At 59.5% G+C, this 22,527-nt stretch overlaps 1 protein-coding gene across 12 annotated transcripts in view; it reads left to right on the forward strand.

The window, feature by feature from the left end:
• Positions 1–22,527, forward strand: part of CAMTA1 (calmodulin binding transcription activator 1) — an 869,134-nt gene that overhangs the window by 774,778 nt on the left and 71,829 nt on the right. For 11 of the 12 annotated variants that reach the window (XM_027625467.2, XM_027625476.2, XM_027625430.2 and 8 more), the window contains 4 exons: positions 2,663–2,803; positions 4,335–6,181; positions 11,265–11,391; positions 16,119–16,253. In XM_027625467.2, coding sequence (XP_027481268.1) covers positions 2,663–2,803; positions 4,335–6,181; positions 11,265–11,391; positions 16,119–16,253 — 2,250 coding nt within the window. Of the gene's footprint in view, positions 1–2,662; positions 2,804–4,334; positions 6,182–11,264; positions 11,392–14,077; positions 14,217–16,118; positions 16,254–22,527 lie in introns of those variants that run through there. The other variant, XM_027625522.1, reaches the window with a different exon arrangement.

The raw sequence follows: 22,527 nt of genomic DNA on the forward strand, positions 1-22,527 counted from the left end.
AGTGGGCGGCAGCTGTCAGCGGTGGGGGGGGTGGGGGGGCTCTGGTCAGAAAGGCCGGAGGACTCCAGCAGAGGCACCTGCCACTCGGGGGATTCAACAGCCCACCCACCCCAAGACCCAGACCATCGGGCAAGGAGTGGCCATGTGGCCAGAAGCCAGAAGTGGGCTGCCCTGTGGGGAGGTCCAGTGCCCTTCTCTCCAGAGAGCCAAGTTCAAACCCAGGTGGGGGTTTTCCTGAGAACGCCTTGGTCTGGCTTTGCAACGGGCATCCGCTCAGAGTCCCCTGTAGGAAGGAGCGGCAATGGTGGGCTCCCAGATTTGCAGTGACCTGCAGAATTCAGGCTTAGGACAGAGCTGTGTGTTTGCCATCCTGACTGCCCATGAGGAACTCCTGGGGAGCTTTAAAAAAGAAAGCCTGGCACCAGCCCAGGGCAGGGGCTGGGACACGCCATCTGCATGTGCAGCTGTATGGCTCAAGGGGAGGGGGTCCTCAAACCCTGCACCGCCCCCCCCCAAGCCTCTGCTTCCTTCTCTACAAAATGAGGAGCCCAGAACGGGTCCTCAGCCAAGTGGACCCCGGCCTTCACTCCTGCCTTGACCAGGCCCCTTCTGCTGTTATCCGTCTTCCATATTGGGCTTCCAGGAGGAGGTTTATTTGAGTAAATTCTCCATAGCTGTAGTGAGATCTGCAAACCCCTGGCCTGGGCCTTGCCTTTCGGCTGCCGAGGACATGATGGGGCCCGAGCCAGCGGGAATACAGGTGTCGTCGCGGGGCTGCCAGACCGCTCCCCAAGGGATCCCAAGGTGGAAGAAGGTGGTCTGGAAACCGCCCCACCACCCCCTGCACAGGCCCATCACACAGCAGACACGACTTCCCATCCAGGCAGCTCAGCCAGCTCAGGGACAGAAACCACTGGGCAGCAACCCGCATCCCCTCCTGATGACGCACCGGAAGCCAGGACCCTCTCCTCTGGGAGCAGGGCCACAGGCCTCATCGGAACAGGACCAACCCCTGGGGCAGATGCGAGGAGAAGGAAGCAGTGCCCACCAGGACTCCCAGCACATCACCAGCCACACGCGAGACGGTTTCTTTGAAAAATCACTGAAGTCCTACATAAAGGAGTTGACCAGGAACGATGGCCAATGGCCGTGGAGCTCTCTCCACGGGACTCCAAGGCAGAGCCACCGGTGGCTGGCACAGCGAGCAGCTTCGTTCCCCAAGCCCAGATCCCCCGGCGTCGGACAGGCCGTGGGCTGAGGCCCGCATTGCACATGCTCATCCCCATCACCACCCGTGACCGTCAGGACAAGAGCTGTCCTTTGTTGTGAACACACGAAGTACAAGGCAGGTAGATGGGGTTTCCTCCCGGCCGCCCTGTGAGGCAGAGACTATTCAGTTCCCATTTCACAGGTGAGGGCACCGAGACTCAGACAGGTTTAGCGACTTGCCCACATTCACACAGCAAGCCTGAAATCCGGACTCGCGTCCAGATATGAATCTGTCCCAGCTCCTCCCCGCTGTGTGGACCCTCTCCCCGTGCGGCTGCCTTCTGGAGCCTCACAGCGTGAGGGCAGGCCTGGGGCATGGTGACGTTCTTTCCCTGGAGGCCTGTGAGAGAAGCTCCTCCAGAGGAGAAAGGACAGCGTCCTTGCATTAACAAAGCCACTGGCCTCTCCCCAGCGTGACCCCGCCCTGCTTCTCTTCCCAGACCACCTGTTCCCACCGTCCCCGTTTCACAGCAAGCTGGGTCCCTCCTAGAGCCCCGGGGCCTGGCCCCCAGCCCCAGGGCTAGGGACTCATTGCCTCTGGAACCTAGCCCCCTAGAGCCACCAGAGAGAGCGGGGCTGGGCCGCGTGCCTGGCGTGCCCGCCAGGTCAGCTCCAGCGGAGGACCATGGAACGAGTGGGCGTGACACCTGTCAGCCCACAGGCCCCGTGGGCAAGTCAGCTTATTTTAGACTTTCAGTCCCTGTCCTGCCAGGCAGGTGGGGAGCCCACCCTCAGCCATTCTGTGGATCCACCCCAACAGCAGGGACAGCAGAGGTCCCGGGGCTGGCCACGCAGGTGGCCGGTCCTCAGTGGGCATCCACTGTCCGGGTCATGTGGGCCCTTCAGTTCTCCCCCTTTCCCCCCCGCAGCCTAGCCTGCAGCCCCTCGAGGCCGAGAAGTCTGGTGAGAATGAGACACGGAAGCTCCCCTCCAGGGTTGGGCATCCACCCCGGCACACAGCCTCCAACTCCTCTCTGAATCTCCACTACCTACAGTCTGGGGGGGCCTCAGAGGCCTGCCACAGCCTCCTCCCAGTCCCCGCTCCCTTCTCCTCCCCTCCGGGGCCCCTTGAAGAGCCACTCTTGGGCACTTGGACTTTGGGAAAACAGAAGCAAATCTCTAGGCCGTCCGCTCCCCGGGCTGCGCTGTAGGGAAGGGAGGAGGGGAGGCAGAGGAAGAGCATGGAGCTCCCAGTGGGAGTGGGGGTCTGATGGAGCAGCCTGGCCCCCGACCCCCATCCTCTGTCTACCCCCTCATGTGCATCAGGTCCCCCCTAGAGCCAGCCTTCCAGCAGAGAAGGAGTTATGTTCTGAGAGGGCCCAGGTCCCAGCCCCCCGGGCCCTGCCCCTGCACCCCATGACCTCTGACCCCCTCGGCCTCTCTCTCCCCCTAGTCCATGGCATCAAGTGGACCTGCAGCAATGGAAACAGCAGCTCAGGCTTCTCCGTGGAGCAGTTGGTGCAGCAGATCCTCGACAGCCACCAGACCAAGCCACAGCCTCGGACCCACAACTGCCTCTGCACTGGCAGCTTGGGTGAGCAGGGCCCCCCTGTGGGGGCGGGTGGTGCAAACGGGCAGAGGGGGCCCTGCCCAACAGTGGGTGGCTCCCCTCTGCAGGGGTAGCCTTGCTGTCCAGTGAGCCGAGTGGGGTCGGCCAGGAGACAGGGCAGGACAGCACCCGAGACAGACTCACCCTCATCCTGCCCCGTGGGGCTGGGGGGGAAGCCCACTTGGAGCAGGAGAGAGCAGTTCCCAGAGAGGCAGCTCCCTCTGGGGATGGGGGCAGCAGAGTTGGGGAGTGCATGGGGCTGGGGCTCCAGGCCTCGTCTACACATAGCATGTACCCTCCAGGCCCCATCTTGGGTATCGGTCAGCAGGAAGCCCAGGTGCCCGGGCACAGGGCTGACATGGGCTTTTCAGGGAGGTCAGCCCCAAGTCAATGGGACCACTCAAGCTAAACCTCTCTCTTTAACCTCTGTCTCCTCCAAGAATATAAAGTGTCCCACACTCCCTGTCCCAATGTGTCTGTTTTTCTGATAATGGTATTTGCTCTTAGAAATGTGCATTCTCCACCTCCTTCTCTGCCTTAATTAGATATTTCCATTAGAGGTCATGTCACTTCTCTGTGAAGTCTTCATGCATTTAGGAATCATGGTGGCGAGGCCGGAATAGGCTCAGGGGAGAATTCACCCTTTTATCAAAAGTGAAGTGACCCTCATCAGATGGAATGAAAATAATGGCAGAAGGGAGAGAAAGGAGAAGAGCCGACCTGGTCGCTGTGTGCGGGGGGCCTCATGTGCGGAGCCCAGGGGAGACTGGCCAGAGTTCAGAAGCCCTTGGCCTAGGGCTTTCTCCCTCTCTGCCACTGATCTGGGGGTTTAGGGCTCTCTCTTTGCTTGGGTCTTAAAGGGATTTTGACCCACGAAGAGTTGAGGACAGGCCCAGGCTGGCCACATGGGGGAGATGGGCAGATGCCTTTCTGCCTCTGGAGCAAAGTCTAGAACCCTCTTTGGTCCTGGGGCCTGAGAGCTAATCCAGAGAGTGAACATAGTTCTCCAACCCCCTATCCCCAAAAAACTGCTGTGCAGCCTGCACAGGCATGGAAAGTTTGGGGGAGGGGAGAGAGACACGGCCACCACTCTGGGTTGAGCCCCCCCTGGCCAGCAAGAGCTGTTTCGGTAAACGGTATCTGTCTCTGAAGGTGGAAAGCATTTTCCTGGAGGATGACCGACCCTCCACCGTCTCCTTCCCAACCACCTATGTCCTGAGGCACCATTAGTAGTATTGTTAGTCGTAGTACATGCACCTCCAGGAAAAAGCCCCTCTGGTCTGGAGGATGGCTCCGCAGAGCACGTGCGAGCCCCCGGGGATGGGGGTCGGTAAGCTCGGGCTCTCCAGTGTGGGTTCCGCGCCAGCCCCAGGGCTCAATGGGCTCCCGGGCTGGGCTCAGCCAGCCCCCAGCTGCTCAGAGGCAGGATCCACTGCAGCCGCGGCTCTGACTCTCTCTGTACGCGCGCGCGCGTGTGCGTGCGTGTGTGTGCATCGTGTGCCTCTGATCTCCACAGGAGCGGGCAGCAGCGTGCACCACAAGTGCAACAGTGCCAAACACCGTATCATCTCGCCGAAGGTCGAGCCGCGGACGGGGGGCTCCGGGAGTCACTCGGAGGTGCAGCACAACGACGTGTCCGAGGGCAAACATGAGCACAGCCACAGCAGGGGCTCGAGCCGCGAGAAGAGGAACGGCAAGGTGGCCAAGCCTGTGCTCCTGCACCAGAACAGCACGGAGGTCTCCTCCACCAACCAGGTGGAGGTGCCTGACACCACCCAGAGCTCCCCCGTGTCCATCAGCAGCGGGCTCAACAGCGACCCGGACATGGTGGACAGCCCCGTGGTCACCGGCGTGTCCAGCATGGCTGTGGCCTCCGTGATGGGGAGCTTGTCCCAGAGCGCCACGGTGTTTATGTCTGAGGTCACCAACGAGGCCGTGTACACCATGTCCCCCACCACTGGCCCCAACCACCATCTCCTCTCGCCCGACGCCTCTCAGGGCCTCGTCCTGGCCGTGAGTTCCGACGGCCACAAGTTCGCCTTCCCCACCACGGGCAGCTCGGAGAGCCTGTCGATGCTGCCCACCAACGTGTCCGAAGAGCTGGTCCTCTCCACCACCCTCGATGGTGGCCGGAAGATTCCAGAGACCACCATGAACTTTGACCCTGACTGTTTCCTCAATAACCCAAAGCAGGGCCAGACGTACGGGGGCGGAGGCCTGAAGGCGGAGATGGTCAGCACCAACGTCCGGCACTCGCCACCAGTGGAGAGGGGCTTCAGCTTCACCACCGTCCTCACCAAGGAGATTAAGACCGAGGACACCTCTTTCGAGCAGCAGATGGCCAAAGAAGCGTACTCCTCCTCGGCGGCAGCCGCGGCATCCAGCTCCCTCACCCTGACCGCCGGCTCCAGCCTCCTGCCGTCGGGTGGCGGCCTGAGTCCCAGCACCACCCTGGAGCAGATGGACTTCAGTGCAATAGACTCCAACAAGGACTACACGTCCAGCTTCAGCCAGACGGGCCACAGCCCCCACGTCCACCAGACCCCTTCCCCGAGCTTCTTCCTGCAGGACGCCAGCAAGCCCCTCCCCATCGAGCAGAACGCCCACAGCAGCCTGAGCGACTCCGGGGGCACCTTTGTGATGCCCACAGTGAAAACGGAGGCCTCGTCCCAAACCAGCTCCTGTAGCGGCCACGTGGAGACAAGGATAGAGTCCACTTCGTCCCTCCACCTCATGCAGTTCCAGGCCAATTTCCAGGCCATGGCTGCCGAAGGGGAGGTCACCATGGAGACCTCGCAGGTGGCCGAAGGGGGCGAGGGCCTGATCAAGTCTGGGGAGCTGCAGGCCTGTAGCTCCGAGCACTACCTGCAGCCCGAGACCACGGGGGTGATCCGCAGCGCCGGCGGGGTCCCCATCCTCCCGGGCAACGTGGTGCAGGGACTCTACCCCGTGGCCCAGCCTGGCCTCGGCAACGCCTCCAACATGGAGCTCAGCCTGGACCACTTTGACATCTCCTTCAGCAACCAATTCTCCGACCTGATCAACGACTTCATCTCTGTGGAGGGGGGCAGCGGCACCATCTACGGGCACCAGCTGGTGTCGGGGGACGGCGCGGCACTCTCCCAGTCAGAGGACGGGGCCCGCGCCCCCTTCGCCCAGGCGGAAATGTGCATCCCCTGCTGCAGCCCCCAGCAGGGGAGCCTGCAGCTGAGCAGTGCCGAGGGCGGGGCCAGCACCATGGCCTACATGCACGTGGCTGAGGTGGTCTCCGCCACCCCGGCGCAGGGCACGCTGGGGATGCTGCAGCAGAGTGGACGGGTGTTCATGGTGACGGACTACTCCCCCGAGTGGTCTTACCCGGAGGTAAGCTGCTGCAGTGCTGTCCTCCCCCGCCTGCCCACCAGCGTGCAGCCCAGAGAAGCTCATTTGCATGGGGCTGCCCTTTGGATGAAGCTCTGGACCCTACAAAGTTGTCCCCTTTCTCTGTCCCCATGGCCTTTCTCAAGCAGTGGTTCCCAGACTTCACTGAAGCAAGTAGCTTGAAAGTCAAGGGTCTCCTGGAGGCCGGGCCGCGCCCCTCCCAACCCTGCCAGAACCTGGCTGATTATGTATTAACATTCCAGCTAGGTTTTGCTCTGCCTTTTTTTTTTTTTTTTTTTTTGGAAAAAAAAATCCTAGGGCTGCAAAAACAAAACAAAATTCAAAAATCACCACCATAGGCCATCCATATCCATTACTCTTGATTTGCTTCACTAAACAAAAAAAAACATACACAAATTCCCATCCACTGTGAGAGGAAGGGTACAGCTTCCTTCCAGAGTCATCCATGAAAATATCATGGGTAAATCCGGCCTCTGCAAAATCAAAGGCATGTTACATGACCCAGGATGTCCCACCTGTGGGCTCCCCGGCCCCCGACCTCTGGTTGTTCCCAAGCCCAGGGCTGCAGGAAAACCCAGGTCTTGCCCCAGGGGCTCAAGGTTTAAAGAAGAAACCTTGGCTTTTTCTCAGAGGTAGAACGGCACGGGAAGGGGGCCAAGGGGCCCGAGCTTTCCCTCCTGCCCTGCTGCACATTGGGGCACACGCTCCCGAACTCTGCCCAGCCCACCTGCCAGTGCTTGGGGAGCAGCACAATCACCCCGGGGCCCAGATCAGCCCTTTCTCCCAGGGAGATGGCTGTTCTCAAGTCCCTTGGTTCCACTGCCACATCCCCTGGACACTGGGGTTAGGGGCTCCCGTCCCGTATTACCAAGGGAAGGGTGCTCCTGAAAGACCGTGGCTCTCCCAGGGTCGCTTAAGACAGGAAAACATACTCCACCAAAGGTCTTCAGGTATAGGCAGTGCAGAGGTGCAGGCCAAAGCCTGTGCACCTGACAGACCTGGGTGATTGAGGGGCTCCCCGGGATGATGCCCAAGTCGGGACCAGACCAACAGGGTACCCCGAGAAGTGAACTGCTTCACGGAGCCAGTCTCTGCTTCAAAGGCTCCCTTGGGCCCTGGTGAAGGGGACAGCGTGACCCACGGGTGGAGCACATCTTATGGGAGATGCCCGGGTGTCAGTCGGGCTCTGCCATGACTTCACCTCTCTGTGACTCAGTTTCCTCACCTATAAAACGGGGGTGACAAGAGTCCCCTCCTCGGGACAAGGAGGAGCGCCGGGCATGTTTGGTAAAGTATTTTATTTGTCCGTAGTAAGTAATCAGCGAATATTGTTTGTGTCCTGTGGCTGTCACAGCTCGCGGCCCATCGGGGTCCTTTTCCCGTCCTGCTGCCGTGGCTGGGGCACCGAGGCCCCACAAAGCAGTTCCTTGTGCCTCCTGCTCACTGGTTGAGCGCTTACGACCTTGGGGAAGTCACCTGGATTATGGGCCCCCTGGTTACAACTCCGACCAGAAGGCTCATTACTCCCTCTCCTCCTTCTTTTATGGCAAAGCACAGATAAAATCAGGCACAAATGTTCCCAGCTCTCAGGAAGGTGCCACATCAGCTCAGCCAGTGGCCCAGGCTTCATTCAAGGGGTCCTGGAAAGACGGCGGGGGTCTGGACAGAGCAGCTTCTGCCCCGCACTGTGTCCTTGTGCGGCATGTTTAGCGGGGGCCCAGAGGCCGCCACCCCATGTGCTGAGGAGCATGGGGCTGGGGCCAGTGTGCGCCCCACGCTTACTAGCTGGTGACCTGGGGCAAGATAGCTGCCTTTCTTGTCTCTAAAACGTGCAGTGATAGCTCTTATCTCGAGGGCTGGTTGTTAAGGACCCAGTAAAGTACTTGGGCAGCACCCGCCTCTTCCATCCATCTCCATGGGCTCCTCCCCCAAGACTCCGGAAGATTCTGACCAGGCCTACACTTGGCATGGCTCAGGTTGACCATGTCAGCAATACTGAGCTCAGGGGCATCCTCATAGCACCCACCATGTTTCACCCCTCACCCCAGGTGAAAGGTCAGCTCCGCCCAGCAGCCTGCCCCCCTCACCCAGGGCTTAAGAAAGCAACTCAAAGGGACAGGGAGAGGGGTGTAGCAAGAGGTCAACTGGGAGACTTGGCTCCCTGGGCCTCAGTTTCCTTATCTGTAAATGGCCGAGAGGCGTGGCCTCAAGGCCCTGCAGGTCCTAGGCCTGGGGGGTTTGGCCCTCAGGACCCTTGGAGCCCCCCCCGGAGCCTGAGTCCTACGGGAACTGGAGGCCGAGGAGAGGAGGCCTCTTTCCCCAGCCTCAGTCTGTGTGCACAGGCCCCCCCCCCCCGGCAGGGGTCCAGGCGCCGTCTGGCCTCCATGGGCCTGGAGGCACTGGCGAGGGGCTATTAGCAGACCTCGTCCCCTGTTCTGTACCCCAGTAGCGGCAGGTCCCCAAACTGTACCTCAGGGATAGTCAGTTCAGCAGCCTGCCACGCGAGGGCAGCACGGGAGCAGGAAAGAATGTGGGTCTGTGCACCTCCGAGAGGGCGCGTCCAGCCCTGGTTTTCCAGAAGCCCTGGATGCTTCCAGAAAACAAAAGCAACTCAAATTCAATTTGATTTGGAAAATGCACAGATGCCACTCAGCTGGTCCCTTTGCAGCCCAGTGGCCACATGGTGAGGCCTCTGTTGAGGCCGCAGCGGCTCTGACCAGCCACTTCCTCCTCACCGACCTCCTCCCCCCCAGCCACCGGGCCACCATCCCCAGTCCAGCAGCACGGGCCGCCCCCTCTTGGGTTCCCCTTCCAGAGACACTCTCGCCCCCTCACAGCCCCCTGGCTGGTACATCTACCCCTTGCCCTCCTTGCCGACGGTGCCAAGAGCTCGGTTCTAGCCACGCTCTGCCAAGCAAGATACATAGCAACACCCGTAGCAAGACACCTAGGCTCGGGGATGCTTCTTAGGCTGGAAACATGAGCTTGAGCCAAACTGGCCGGGCTCTAAAATCCACTGCCGGAAAGCTAAGGCCAGGCCACCTTGCTGTCTCTTCTGGGAGTGTCCCTCCCTCCCACCTCCCAGATGCTCTCTCCCTGCCTTCCCCTGCAGCTGCAGCTAGCCACCAGCACATACGCACACACACATGCACGTGCGTGCCCCCAGGATCTGCCCTGGGTGCATCAGAAATCTGGGTCCTTTATCTCAGGGCTCCCAGGGCACAGACCTCAGATGGCATTTGTCACCCCCTCCCCTCCCCCAAGCCCTCTGCGTCATCTGCCTGCACTGACAGCTTGCTGCACCAGGCAGAGGAAGCTGCAATTAGAGCCAGCCAGGCCAGCGTTGCCATGGGAACCATCCCCTGAACGGATGGATGCTGAGCCCATCCTACAGTGGTTTCCATGGAGAAGGTCCTGATGTTCCCCAGTCATTTCTACAGTTCTTTGTTCCTCACAGCGGCCCTAGCTCCATACCAGCGGCTCTTGATTGGGGTTATTGTTTGTTTCCTTTTTTCTCACATGGTAACTGTCTGTGGCTTTTTGAAGCCACTGCTCTTCCTCTTCCTAGGATCCAGGGAGGATCGTGCCCTGGGCTGGCCTGTGGTTCTACCTGTACCGTGCGGCACACCTCCCAGCCAGCACCCCCAGCCCGTGGGCCCAGGAATGCCGGCCTCGGTCCTGCCACAGCTCCAAATCTCCCTATGGAGCCATATATCAGCACCAAGGAATGTTAAGGCCAGCAGGGCCACCAGAGAGGTTGGGCGATTTGGCTGAGGACACACAGCTACTGAGGGACAGAAGCAGGCCTCCGGGCCTGAGATATCTCCACTGTCCCCCACCTTTGGTTGTCTAGCAGTAAAGTGACTTCTCCAAAACCATCCCATCCCATCCGAGAGCACAGGTGGAATGCCTGCTCATCCGGGAGAGCCCTTCCACTGCTGGGCTGTGGGAGAGCCTCCTTCACCTCATCCCTGGAAACAACCCCTCCTGCTGTTGATGCCCAAGGCCAGCCCTGGTCCAGGTCTGGGTTCCACAAGCATTGCGGGCAGCCCGGGAGTTAGCCTTGTGTTGAGGCTGGGGGTCCCTCCACGGTAGGGGGTGGGGCCAGTGCCAAGGAGAGTCCGCGCAAGAACTGGTGACTGGGCAGGAGAGTGTCTCTGGCAAGGGCCAGGAGCGGGAGAGCTGAGGTCTGGCCTCTCTGGCCTGGAGGGGTGGGGAAAGGGGGGCCTGCTCCCCTCACGCCTCTGCCCTCCCCCTCAAGTAGGTATGCTGCTCGGTTTTCTGCAGCCTGGACACTAGGTGGCACTCTCCACCCTGTCCTGCGCAGCTCCTGGGCCCCCTGCTGGGAAAGGTGGCTGGCGCCTGGGGTGGCCCACCCAAGGAGAGCCAGAGAGGCCAGCATCCCCAGCCCCCAGCTCTAAGCCCCTGTCCCGCTCAGGACAATCTCCACCTCCCACTCTGAGCCCTCTTCCCCATTTTGCTTCTGCAGCCTTTCTCATCCCTGCCCCCTCTCCCATCATCCCTACTACACCCTGGGGATCCTGCAGCTCTCACCATTTCCCCACCAGAACTCCCCATCCCTGGGGTGACACTAACATGCTCAGGCCTGTTTTCAAAACTAGGGGTTCCCGAAAACTGTCCACAAGTAAATGACAGAAAAAGCTCCCTCCCTCCCTTCCCCTTCCCTCCAGGGCTCCTGCCCGGCCGGTTCTCAGGTGCATCTTGTGCTGAAAAGGTTTGAACAACTCTGTGCTGCCTTCTGCCTAAAACTGAAAGTTACGTAGGAGAGGGTCACGGGTCAGAACCGCTGGTCACCATGCTGGATGCCAACTGAGGAAGGCAAGGAACATGCGGGTTCCCCCCACCCCCCACCCCCACCCCTGCCCAGAGGCTTGGTCTTCCTGCCGCCATCCTGAAACAGCGGTTCTCGAAAGTCAGGGCATATTGGAGTCCAGGAGTGTGCACGTTCACCACGCACGTGGGACGGGGGCACCCTGGAAAGCCCGCTTCCCGTCCCTCCCTCCCTCGCTCTGTGGCTGACATTCCTCTCCTCTGTCCTCTCCAGGGAGGAGTGAAGGTTCTCATCACAGGCCCATGGCAAGAAGCCAGCAATAACTACAGCTGCCTGTTTGACCAGATCTCAGTGCCTGCGTCCTTGATTCAGCCCGGGGTTCTGCGCTGCTACTGCCCAGGTGAGGAGACTGGCCCCCACCATGGGTGCGGGGGCCCCAGGAGTGCTGCATGGAGGGTCAGCCTGGGAGCCACCTGGGACAAGTCGCGTCGTTACTCTGAGCCTCGGTGTCCTCTGCTGGGTTGGAGGGGCCCCAGACCAACTGGTATAATGTCATCAGTTTAGGCTCATGGAGCTCACGTCAGACAGGGCTACAAGGCCTGCTCAGCTGGGATTTTGAAGCGATGATGATGGACTGTTTGGACAGCCAGTAAGCCAGGCTGACGCACCCAGGACTGGGCACAGCAGGAAGCTAGAACCACCCTCAACCTGAAAGGTTCCTGGAGCTGGTGGGGAAAGCCAGGCCGGGGAAGGGGCCCGAGAGGAGCCACATCTGGCGTCAGAGTGACCAGGCAGCCCTCCTCTGGCCCGTGCCTCCCACAGTTCCAGACCACCAGAAGCCAGGAGAGCGAGAGCAAGAGCGAGCCCAGGCCATGTGGCCCACAGGGTCAGTGCCCCGGGGCACTGAGCAGCTCGGAGGGGAATGGAGAAGGCCTAGTGGCAGCGGGGGGGGTGGGGGGGGGTCAAACTAAGAATAATCTGCAAAAACTCCCTTGAGAATGTGAAGCCATCTACCCTGCGCCCAGAAAAAGGCACGTGCACGTAATTTGCTGCCAGTTTCAGGGGCAAGAGCCCTCTGCTGTCCCTGGGCTCTGACCTTCACCCTCCCTCCCTCATCGTCATCTGCTTAGCTTGATGTCCCTGTGTGCTCGACTCCTTGACCTCTGGCCTGCCAGCTCCCTGTGGTCAGGATCTGTGTCTTTCCTGGTCACGAGGTGTTCCCCCCCCCCCCCCCCGGCACATCACAAGAAGGAGATCAGTAGTTGTGAAGGAATCTGTTTCTAGGGTTCTTGTTTTCCGATCCCTGCGCTGGTGCTGGGAAGACCCTTTGGCTGACATTAGCTCCAGGGATGGCCTGTCCAGCTTGCCCAGGCAATGAATGGAGAGAGAGCCCTACCCCGTGTTATCCGAAGCCAGGGGTCTACAAAAGGAGAGCGTGCTCCCTGTGGAGGCTGAGGGTTAGGGAAGACAAGTAGGGACAGGGGCCTTGGGCCACCCCAGCTCTCTGCCTCCCCCTACACCATCCCTCCAGCCTGGGGCTCCTGGATTTACATGGAACATTCTTCCTTCTCTCTCTCCTTTCCCTGTGCAGCCACCCCCCCACCCCCACCCCAGCCCAGAGCAGAATGCTCCAGAACTGGGTTCACGGGTTCAGCCCCTACATGAATTCAGCATCTCCTTCACCACAAATATCTCAGGGAGCCAGGGACGGTGCCCGTGGTGGCCTCCCCTACTGGCTCTGCCCCCATCACTGCCTGGCCAGCTCCAGAGGACCCACTTAGCCTCCTTTGCTCCCGGCAGCCCCGCTTGGTCTGGAGCACAGCTCTCAGGATGCCAGCCCAGGCTGGGTCAGCCTAGCACGGCTCAGGGCTGCGTGGCTAACGCAGCCACCACTCCCCACCACCTCTACTCCAGGGGGGTAGGGGGCGAGGGCAGCGTGTTATTACACTGTCCACTCACCACCTGCTGCTGGAACAGGACTCTCCTGGCCTATAAATGGAAGCCACTTCCTGTACCTGGTTCTTGCCTGGCTGAGGACCCAGACCTTGCCTGTCCTAGGTTATCTGACCCCTCCACAAAAAAGACTGGCCTTTGCATGCCCTCTGGACAATGTCCCAGGCCGGGGCCTGGCGCATCCTGGGTGCTGGACCAGTCGCATCACGGCACATCCCAGATCAACCAGTTACCATCTGGTGACTTCAGCTCCGTACTTGATCTCTCAGGGCCTCCATTTCGACATCTGAAAAACCAGCTCTCAGACAGGTGAGAGCAGAGGGGAAGGAAGGTCCATGAAGCACTTGGTTCACAGACTCAATTCATGAAGGTGCTCCATGCGCCAGGCTCACGAGCCTGGCACCCTGATGAGGAGACCAGACCCTGACCAGGAACACGGTCCCCCACCGTCACTGGCCACAGAACACACGCAGCATGGAGTCTGCGCCCTACAAGATCTCAGTGGTGCTCCAAGCACAGGAGAGAGACAACCAAGTCAGGGCACTGAGCTCAGGATGAAAGGGTGGTGACAGAAGACCTGGGACTTTAGGAAAGGGCCCCCTGGGCTCAGGAGGAGACAGGAGAAGCCACCAACCAGAAGACTTGGCAGGCGGGACAGCCCCACCCTGGATTCCTGGGAGGTCACCAAAGGCAAGGGGTGAAATTCAACATGAGGTGGGCAAGTGCACTGTGTTTTGAAGCAATTCATTGAACAAATGGTTGAGTGGATGTACCATGACAGGCACTGACCTTGGCACTGGGCATGAAGAGCTGATCAGGACAGACCTGTGCCCAGCTCTCACGGAGCTTACATTTTACTGCAAGAGACAAAAAGAAACAAGGAGACAAAGAAATCACCAAGCAAGTTGAAGGGAGAGTGGAACAGGTGGGGGGAGCCGAACACAGCAGGGCTGGAGAAGGAAGAGGGGACCAGCCCATGTCCATCCCTCTGAGTCACAGGAAGGAGTGTGATTTGGTTTCACTTGCAATGGGAAGCCATTAGTTTTAAGTAGGGAAGTGATGTGATCTAAATTATGTCTTTAAAAGATGATTCTGGATGTGTGGGAGAACAGATTGCTGGTAGGAAGAACAGAAACAGGGAAACCGTAGGAAGCAGGCAGAGAGGTGATCTTTCCTGACTTCAGGAGGGGAGTTCCCTGGGCAACGTATTCCCACCAGTTTCAGGTGGGGGCTTTGGAATGTGGCCCCCTGATACCATCCCGGCAGGAACAGGTAGGTCTCGGGTGGCCTGAGGTTGCCTGCAGCAAGATTCTAGGTGAGAAAGCCTGGCAGCTCGGCCTAGAGTGGTGGCAGGGGAGATGGAGACAAGGGGAGGGGCCAGGACTCGCTGATGGACTGAACGAGGGGAGGGAGAGAGAGCCGAGGACGTGTCCAGGGCGACGGCCTGCCTGCACCGAGCTACTGGTCCGGGACCCGGAGACTATGAGAGGTCCTCTTCTCTCCGTCTGTCTCTCTGTGGAAGGATGGGATGCTTTCGATTGGCCACATTCTAGCATCACAGGTTGTACAAGTGCCGGGAGGTGTGGAGAAGAGCAGCGGTTGAGGAGCCTCCCCCACCCCGCCCCCTGGGGTCAGAACATCAGAGAAACCTTGGGCTCCCCAGCCTCCAGCTGAGGCCAAGAGGCCTGCTAAGAGGTGCAGAGCTGAGCGGGCTCAGATGGGATGTGTGCTGGCTGCCCTTTCTCCCTGTTGGTAAACAAGGCAAATCTCCAGGGAGGATGAGTGACCATGAACTTGGAAGTCTGCCTGGGGATGCCATCAGGGCCTCCAGAGGTTCTGGACTTGGCTGAACACCCCTGCCCAGAGAGGCACTGCAGGAGGTCCTATGGGAGGGTCCCCCACCCACCATGGAGCCAGCTGGTTCAACTCTGGTCCGGAGCTAAGAGACCACACCAGGATGGAAAGCAGAGGGGAAAACCCACGGGTCACCCCGGGGCAGTGATGTCCTGAAGATCTGCTCTGAGGACAGTGACATCATACATCCACCTGGAATGAACAGAGGGCTCAGGTCAACAAGCTGGTTTTCCCATGGGAAGTAAGGTCTGCCTCAGAGGGAAGCTGGAGCTCTACTCTGCCCTGGGGAGCAGCTGACTTGGACAGCCTTCTCAAGTCTGTAAACTGCAAAGCAAAAGCCCAAACAGTAACATGATCCCCGTGTGCGTCCTCCCTGGAAATCTGTCCTGGGGAGGCCCTGGGCACTGGTATCTGGTGTTCCAAAAAAGCAGGGCAGAGAGCACATAGCCCTGAGTCTACCAGAGGACAAGGCCTGGTGGGGTGAGCAGGCTGCACGGCCATATTGGCCCCCGGGGGCCCTCTCTGTGAGCCACAGCCCCCAAGATTTCAACAGGAGCCGTGCATCCCCTTTAGCCCCAGAAATGAAGCAGGTTTCCGCCAGGGGTGGGCTCTCTTCTTGCCAACAGTGAGAATGTCCCAGTTGTTTATTCAAGCAATACAGTCTTCACTGAGCCCTGTGCTGGGGACAGAACAGTTAATGAGACCCACAGGGGCCTGCCTGCCCAAAGCCCACCGTCTAGGCATTGGAGGAAGCTGCAAGCTTCATGCCAGCACCCGAGATCGCCCCGCCTGGGCCCAGACTAACAGGTGTGGCTGAGGCTCCTCCCTTGTCAGGAAGGCAGAGGAACTTCTGAAAATACATGGAAGGCATCAGGACAAGCTTGTAGGATAAGGTGAAACAGAGAAACAAGCACCAAGACTCCAAAGCAAATGCTGTACCTGGACCCCATCCAGGATGGATGGGATGGGGGAGAAGTCAGGCAGCCATGGGGCAGGGTCGCAGACCATTCATTCATGCGTTCATTCAGCAAATCCGCACTGACTTCCGAGTACCTGCCCTCGCCGGGGAGCCGAGGAACAAACGGGCAATTACAATATGGGGTATGAGAGTGATCACAGGGCGCCTGAGTCTGGGGTCCAGAGAAGTTTCCTGGAAGAAGAAGCACTACATCTGGGCCTCAAGGAACGAGCAGGCAGAGGCTGGGGGTCACCCATTGAAGGGGGGTGGGGAGGGGGCACTCCAGGTTCCCGTGTGGTACATCAAGTTGAAGGGTGCCCACCCCCACCCCTCGGCCTGACCTCTCTTTCCTTTGCTTTCAGCCCATGACACTGGTCTTGTGACCCTACAAGTTGCCTTCAACAACCAGATCATCTCCAACTCAGTGGTGTTTGAGTACAAAGCTCGGGCCCTGCCCACACTCCCCTCCTCCCAGCATGACTGGCTGTCATTGGACGGTAAGAACAGCGCTCGGGTCACCTTGCCAGGTGCTGGGGAAAAGGGACACTTGGGGACCCTGTGCACAGGGTGTAGAAAAGAAGGAAGCATTCAGATTCCCTAACATCCACTTGGGGCAAAGTCTCCACCACAGAAGGACGAACTGGGTCACCGCCCCCAATCTGGGTCTCTCTCCGCACAGAATGAAGTATATGAATTTGGGCCTGCAGCTGTCAGTCCTGCCAGGGGATCTGAGTGGCCAGACAAAGCCCCAAGTTGCTAAGAGGTCCCTCTCTGGACAGATCCTGAGAAGCAGGGTTTGAGCATCCTCTGTTGCCCCCCGCCAAGCCAGTTTCTATGGTGTCCTCGAAGAGAGAGCCCCCGGAGGCCATCACCAAGTCCCGAGCCTCTTAGAGATGGAAGCAATGTGGGCAGCTGAGGAGAGGCGGCTCAGGCTCAGCTCCTTTCATGTTCCAAGGCCTGGACGGGGCGGGGGGCGGGGAGGGGGGCTGTGCATTAAGTGCTTTTGCCTCTTAGGGACAACAAACCAAACCTCACGGAAGCCCACAACCACCTGTCACCCCCAGCTTCTAGGCTGTTTCTACCTTAGCCTCTGCCCCGTAGAGCATGTGAAACAAGTGCAGGATCATCACTGTGGCTGAGGGTGGAGGGCCAGGGAGCCCCAGTAGGCTCAGATGGAGGAGACAGGACCTGCTGTGCCAGGATGGCTCTCTGAGAGCCACTGGCCTTGAACATGAGTGAGTCTTGGCACCAGAGGCTCTGCAGAGAAAAGCTGCCAGAGACAGGTGGGGGATGCTTAGGTCAGAGGCTGCCCTTCCCAGCTCTGAGCATGCCTAGCAGGAGCCCTGGAGCTGGCCTGGGGAGCTGAGCTGGTAGTCCACTCTCTGCCCCCAGACAGAGTGGAAGGGATGGCTGCACACACGTCAGTATGAGGACAGCCTGCTGAAGCGCCAGTCTGTGGGGTACTCATCACTCATCAGCCTGAGGTGTGGGCCTTAACTAAGCTGCCCCTGGGCCCTCTGCAGGGATCACTTCCTTAAGCACCTCTCCCCTGCACACTGTAGCCCTTTGCCTTATGAACTCTCAGACTTCCCCCTTGCTGCTGGCTGCTGGAGGATTTTCTGGGCTTGGGCACTTGCCCTGGGCCGCTTTCCTGAGCCACCCCATGTGCAAATCTCAGCCTCATCCCCGCGCAGCTCCAGCAGTGACAGGGTGCCTGGCTGCCACTCTGGCCACTGAACCCTCCGAGCTATTCCCAGAGGCGGCTTTGGGTCAGCAGGCATCTGCACCCTGGCAGAAGCTCCGTGGGAGCACCAGGCTGGTCTTGGCAGCCACCCTGGGCAAGCCTGGAGCCAGCCGGAGCTGTGAGGATGACCTGCAGGATTGTAACAGAGAAGGGCAGGGTGACCAGGGGCTCCCGTTGAGGAAATCCGGTTTGAGCTTTGCAGAACAAACGGGAAATGGAGCAGGGTATTCTGCAGAGTCCTGGCTCTCCCTGAGTGACCAGGTCATCTCACCAGGATGGACTGGAGGATACTGGGACCAATGTAGGACCTTCCTGGGAGATGGAGCCCTTCCAAGAGCCAAGCCTCAGCCAGGCAGTGCCTGGGAGCACAGGAAACGTCAGCCACCACCCCCCCTCCATGGAAGCCCAGAGAGCAAGCTATACCAGGGGGTTACTGGCAGGGGAGGATGCTGTGACAGAGACCATAGGGAAGGAAAACCACCGCTGCTTCATTACAAACACATTTCTGAGTCTTCAACCGTACCAGGTCCGTTAGGCAATGAGCCTGCTACCAAGCTGGACACCTGCTCCCCAGCAGCCCCTCCCCAAGAGGACTTGGAGCTCTGACCTCCAGAGGCCTCCAGTTGAAATAAGCATCCTCCAGCCCCTGGAAAAATACACAGGAGAGATGACAAGTTGGGGAAAAGACGGGAGAGACCCACCCCATTACAGAGAACAGACCAGGGCCCCTGCAAGACCTCGTGAGTCCCTCTCCGTTTGGTATTGGCCAAAGTAATGGGAAGGGAAGGTGACCAGAAGGTATCCCTAAACGAATACAAGTGCCTTACCAACCGAAGGAAAAGTTTCGCAGGATTTCACCAGCCTGATAAATAATAACCGTGGGGGGAGGGGTGCCAGAACTGCAGCCGCAGCGCCAGGGCGGAATCGGCCTCGTGCCAAGGGGACAGCTGGGACAGCCCCGAGGGTAGGGGTCTACGGGCCTCTGGCCAACCCCGTGGCTTGGCAGTGAACTTTGCTTGGGAGGGGGAAGACGCTGCAGGGACCAGGCTAGCGGAAGCCTCCCTCTCAGCTCCTCTCTCCCCTCCCGCCCCCATGGTTACTGGGCAGATTGGCCCTGGGAGCTGCTGGGGGGTGGGGACGCGAGTGCTGCGGCGGTGAGGGGGAGGAGAGGGGGTGCAGGGGGGAGGGGGCGAGGGACTGCGGCGCCGAGCAAACTGGGGCGCGGCGGCCGGGCGGCGCGCGTGCACACACGCACGCACGCGCACGCAGGCACGCCCGCACGCGCCCCCCCCCCCCCCCGCGTCCACCCCTGCGCTCTGCAATGCAGGGGCGCCTCGCGCCTGCCCGACTGCGGCAGGGCACCGCGCACCCGGGGGGCCGGGCCTCTGCCCAGCCCGGCGGGACCAGCGAGCCGCGGGGAGCGCCGCGCGCTCGCAGCCCAGCTGCCCGCCCTGCCTGCGCCTCCGTCGCCCGGCCCGCGATCGCGGGGGCGCTCTCCGCCCCTCCCCCATCCCAGCGGGGGAGAAACGTTTGGGGAAGAGGATTTCTGCCTTCATTTGATTTTTAAAATGGATGTTTGCCAGACGGAAGGCCGCGCGGGGGCACGAGCGAGGAACGCCGCAAACCCAAACGCCCACGCGCGGCCGCGGGGCGCAGCCTTTGTTCTCGGCGCCGCCTTGGTCTGAACCGCTGGGCCGGGTCGGGGGCGATCTCCTCCGGCGACGTGCTTCGGTACCGTGGCCCCAAAATCTCAGCCGAGCGCAGCCATGCAGGCGGAGACCGAGGGAGGAGATGGGTAGGGGAAGAAGAAAGGGGGTGCTGCCTCGGCCACTTAACTAGCTCGGGCAGACCTTGGGAAGCGCAGCGCTTCCAGTCCCGGGAGCTGCAGCTCCTCCGCCAGCCCTAGGTGGCTTCTCCTCCCTTACCCACCCACCCCCAGCCCTGGCTGCCTGGACCCCCGCTGCCTAGCACAGGCTCACAGGTTGTGGGCCACACTACGTCTTTGTCCTGTGAATGTATGCGTGAGTGAATGAGTGCCCACCAGACACATCAAAAGAGCTTAATCCAGCCCAGTGGGCAGGAAGGCTTCCAGACCTAAGACATCAAGCCTGAGCAGGCAGCAGCTGAGCCAAGAGGGAAAGGAGTATCCCAGGGAGAGGGGGCAGCGAGGGCTGACGGGGTGGATGGAACGGTGGCTGGCTTTGGCCAGGCCACTCTGAGAGCTACCGTTTTCACCATGTCTTACCCCAAAGGTGCAAATTCAGCACAGATTTCCCAGGGCCTGATCCCAGAGTGTCTGGGGAGGGCCAGCTGTGCATTTGGGAAGGCAGTGGGACCTCTTCCAGGCTAGAGGCAGGCCGACTGAGTTTACTCTGGAGACGTTTGTGGAGGGACTCTGGGGAATGTCTCTTCTGCCTGCCCTAGGTCCTGCAGACACAGCCGACAGCCGGGGCTGTGCTTGCAGGGAGAGGATGTGCTGTCCGTTTAGATGGTCTCCCTGTGCCTGTGTTTGCAAAGAGAATAAACCCGGGCCATTTGACACTGCGGCTCTGGAGCCGAGGGGGTGGGGCTCCCATCTCACCAAGGGCACTGGGACACCTTTAAGTGACTCCTGCCCCTGGAATAGAAGATGAGTGGGACTTTTGGGTGCCCTGTTCTTTCACTTGCAGCCATCTAATTCTTCCCAAGGCCAGGTTGAGAAGCCCCAGGGTACCTTGGGCCCCACCCCCACCCCACTGGCCCCCTTCTTGGAACCCCACTAAGCTGCTTAGACTTAGACTCTATTTTCAATTGCCTCTCAGGCAGCTGGGCCTCTGCTGGGCGAGAGGATTGGAGTGAGGCTTGGATGCAGCTTTCTTGGGCTCACCAGCTGGCCACCAGGGCAAGCCTCCTGCTGACCCTCAGGGGCAGGGGAGGGACCTTGTCATCTCCAGCAGAGTGGGGAGCAGGGGCTAGAACTGACTCCAGCCACTAGGTGCCTGCTTCCTGCATAGGAAGACCCAGAGCAGGGTGGGCACCCACCAGGGCCAGAGGAGGTTATCCAGTAAGCCAGCCTCCAGGGCAGCCTGCCTCAGGGTTAGACATCTGGAAAGATTGAGAGTAGGGAGAGCTACTCCCTACTAAGGAGGTAGAGAGAAGGAAAAGCAAGATTTGGCCTCCCAGTTTGGCCTTCTGCTCTGACCCAACCCTCTATGCTAACAGATGGAAGGTGTGTAGCTGGGGTGGTCCCTGGCTCGGCCCCCTACCTCCGGGGCCGGCCCTCCTCGCCCGTGTGGCTGTCTTCCTGCGAGCCTCTCCCCTGATAGCAGGCTCCGCCCACCAGGAGCCAGAGACCACACACTGACCTAGAGACCCTGAGGGTAGCCCAGCGCAATAGGAGACACCATTCTGGCTGCGAGATTGGCTCCCAGAAGCCTCCGGGCGTTTTTTTCTCCCTCCTGTAGTGACTCTCCAGGGTGCTCTGGAGCAGCTGCTCCCAGCCTGGCTCCCTCCCTCCTGCAGACCCATAGTCCACCTCCCAGTTACCCTCCTCTGCACCTGTGGAGTGATGCTGAGCTGTCCACATGGGAGAACATGCACAGAGCCAAACAGTTTAGTTGTAAATCATGTGGAATGTCACTGTTTTACTAAAAATAAGGCAGTTGATTTTATGGAGTTGAATACAAAATTCACAAGAGTTTTTAAGATAAGACATACGGCGGGAGTGAATTGTCTTTGACTTTGGAGAGCTGCCTTGAAGTCCATCTATAGCCAGTGCCTGTGGGCCCACCCCCACCTGTGCCTAGGAGGACTTCGGAGGAGAAGCTTAAGGAGCATTGACATAGGGGTCCTCCCCATAAGGAAGAAGTGGGTACTGCCCAGAGCCTTCTGGCATTCATCTGGAGTGGGTTAGCTCATGGGTACTTCTTTGCATGAGCTAACCTGCTTCTGTGTGCCCCAGACCTCACTCCCGAGACAAGACAGCAGCTGGTTTGACCTGATCTTATACGTGGGACTTGAAGCTGAGTGGGAGGAATACCCCCATCTCTGAGCTGCAGCCTGCCCGGCCAGTGCCTTGCTTCAGAGCATGGGCACTCTTCCCATAATCAGTCTTTGTGGGGTCGACATTGTTACAGATTGGGGGTGGGTGTCTATCCTTCGCCCTCCTTAGCCAGGGACCAAGGGGCCTGGTCCTCAGATGCCTCCTGGAGAAGTGATCTGCTCTTTGCAGCTGGGGTCACAGCAGATAGATCTGTGAAGGGCTCCTCTGTGTGGCAGGGAATGGGTCACCTTGGAGCTGGGCCTCACCCGCCTCCTTGCAGCAGTGACAAATGGTGCCCTGCAGAGAACCAACACTGAGAAGCAAGCCCAGCATCTGCAGAGGCCACGGAGGCAGACTCTGCATCTTCATCCTGGCTGCAGGAAGCAAAGGAAAATCTGTGGAGGGAGCCCCAGAGCTCGGGCAGATGTGGGTGCTCTCGTAGGATGGGCTTGCCTGCTCCCTGCCTCATCATGAGGCATCAAGGTGGGAGGCTCAGCCAACTTATCCTTGACCGTTGCATCAGTGTCCTGGGGCTACTGTAACCAATGACCACAGACTCAGAGGCTTAAGACAGAAATATATTCTCTCGAGGCTCTAGGGGCTGAAAGTCCAAAATCAAGGTGTCAGCAGGGCCATGCTCCCTCTGAAAGCAATAGAGGAGAATTCTTCTTGACTCTTTAAGCTTCTGGTGGCTGCTGACGGTCCCCGACATTCCTTGGCTAGCGGCAACGTGACTCTAATCTCTGCCTCTGTCACCACACAGCACCTTGTCTCTGTGTGTCTCTGTGTCCCCATTTTCTCTTCTTATAAGGGTACCGATCATTGGATTAGGGCCCAGCTGATCTGGTAGAAACTCATTATAACTACTTACATCTGTAACTAACTAATTACAAAAACTTTATTTCCCAATAAGGTCACATTCTGAGGCAGAGGGAGAAGAGAGTGCCCTAGGAGAGAGCAGGCTACACGGACATTCACAGAACATTCCAGAAGGAGCCTGTGATGG

This window comes from Zalophus californianus, chromosome 4 (assembly GCF_009762305.2).
Source record: "Zalophus californianus isolate mZalCal1 chromosome 4, mZalCal1.pri.v2, whole genome shotgun sequence".
NCBI lineage: Eukaryota > Metazoa > Chordata > Mammalia > Carnivora > Otariidae > Zalophus > Zalophus californianus.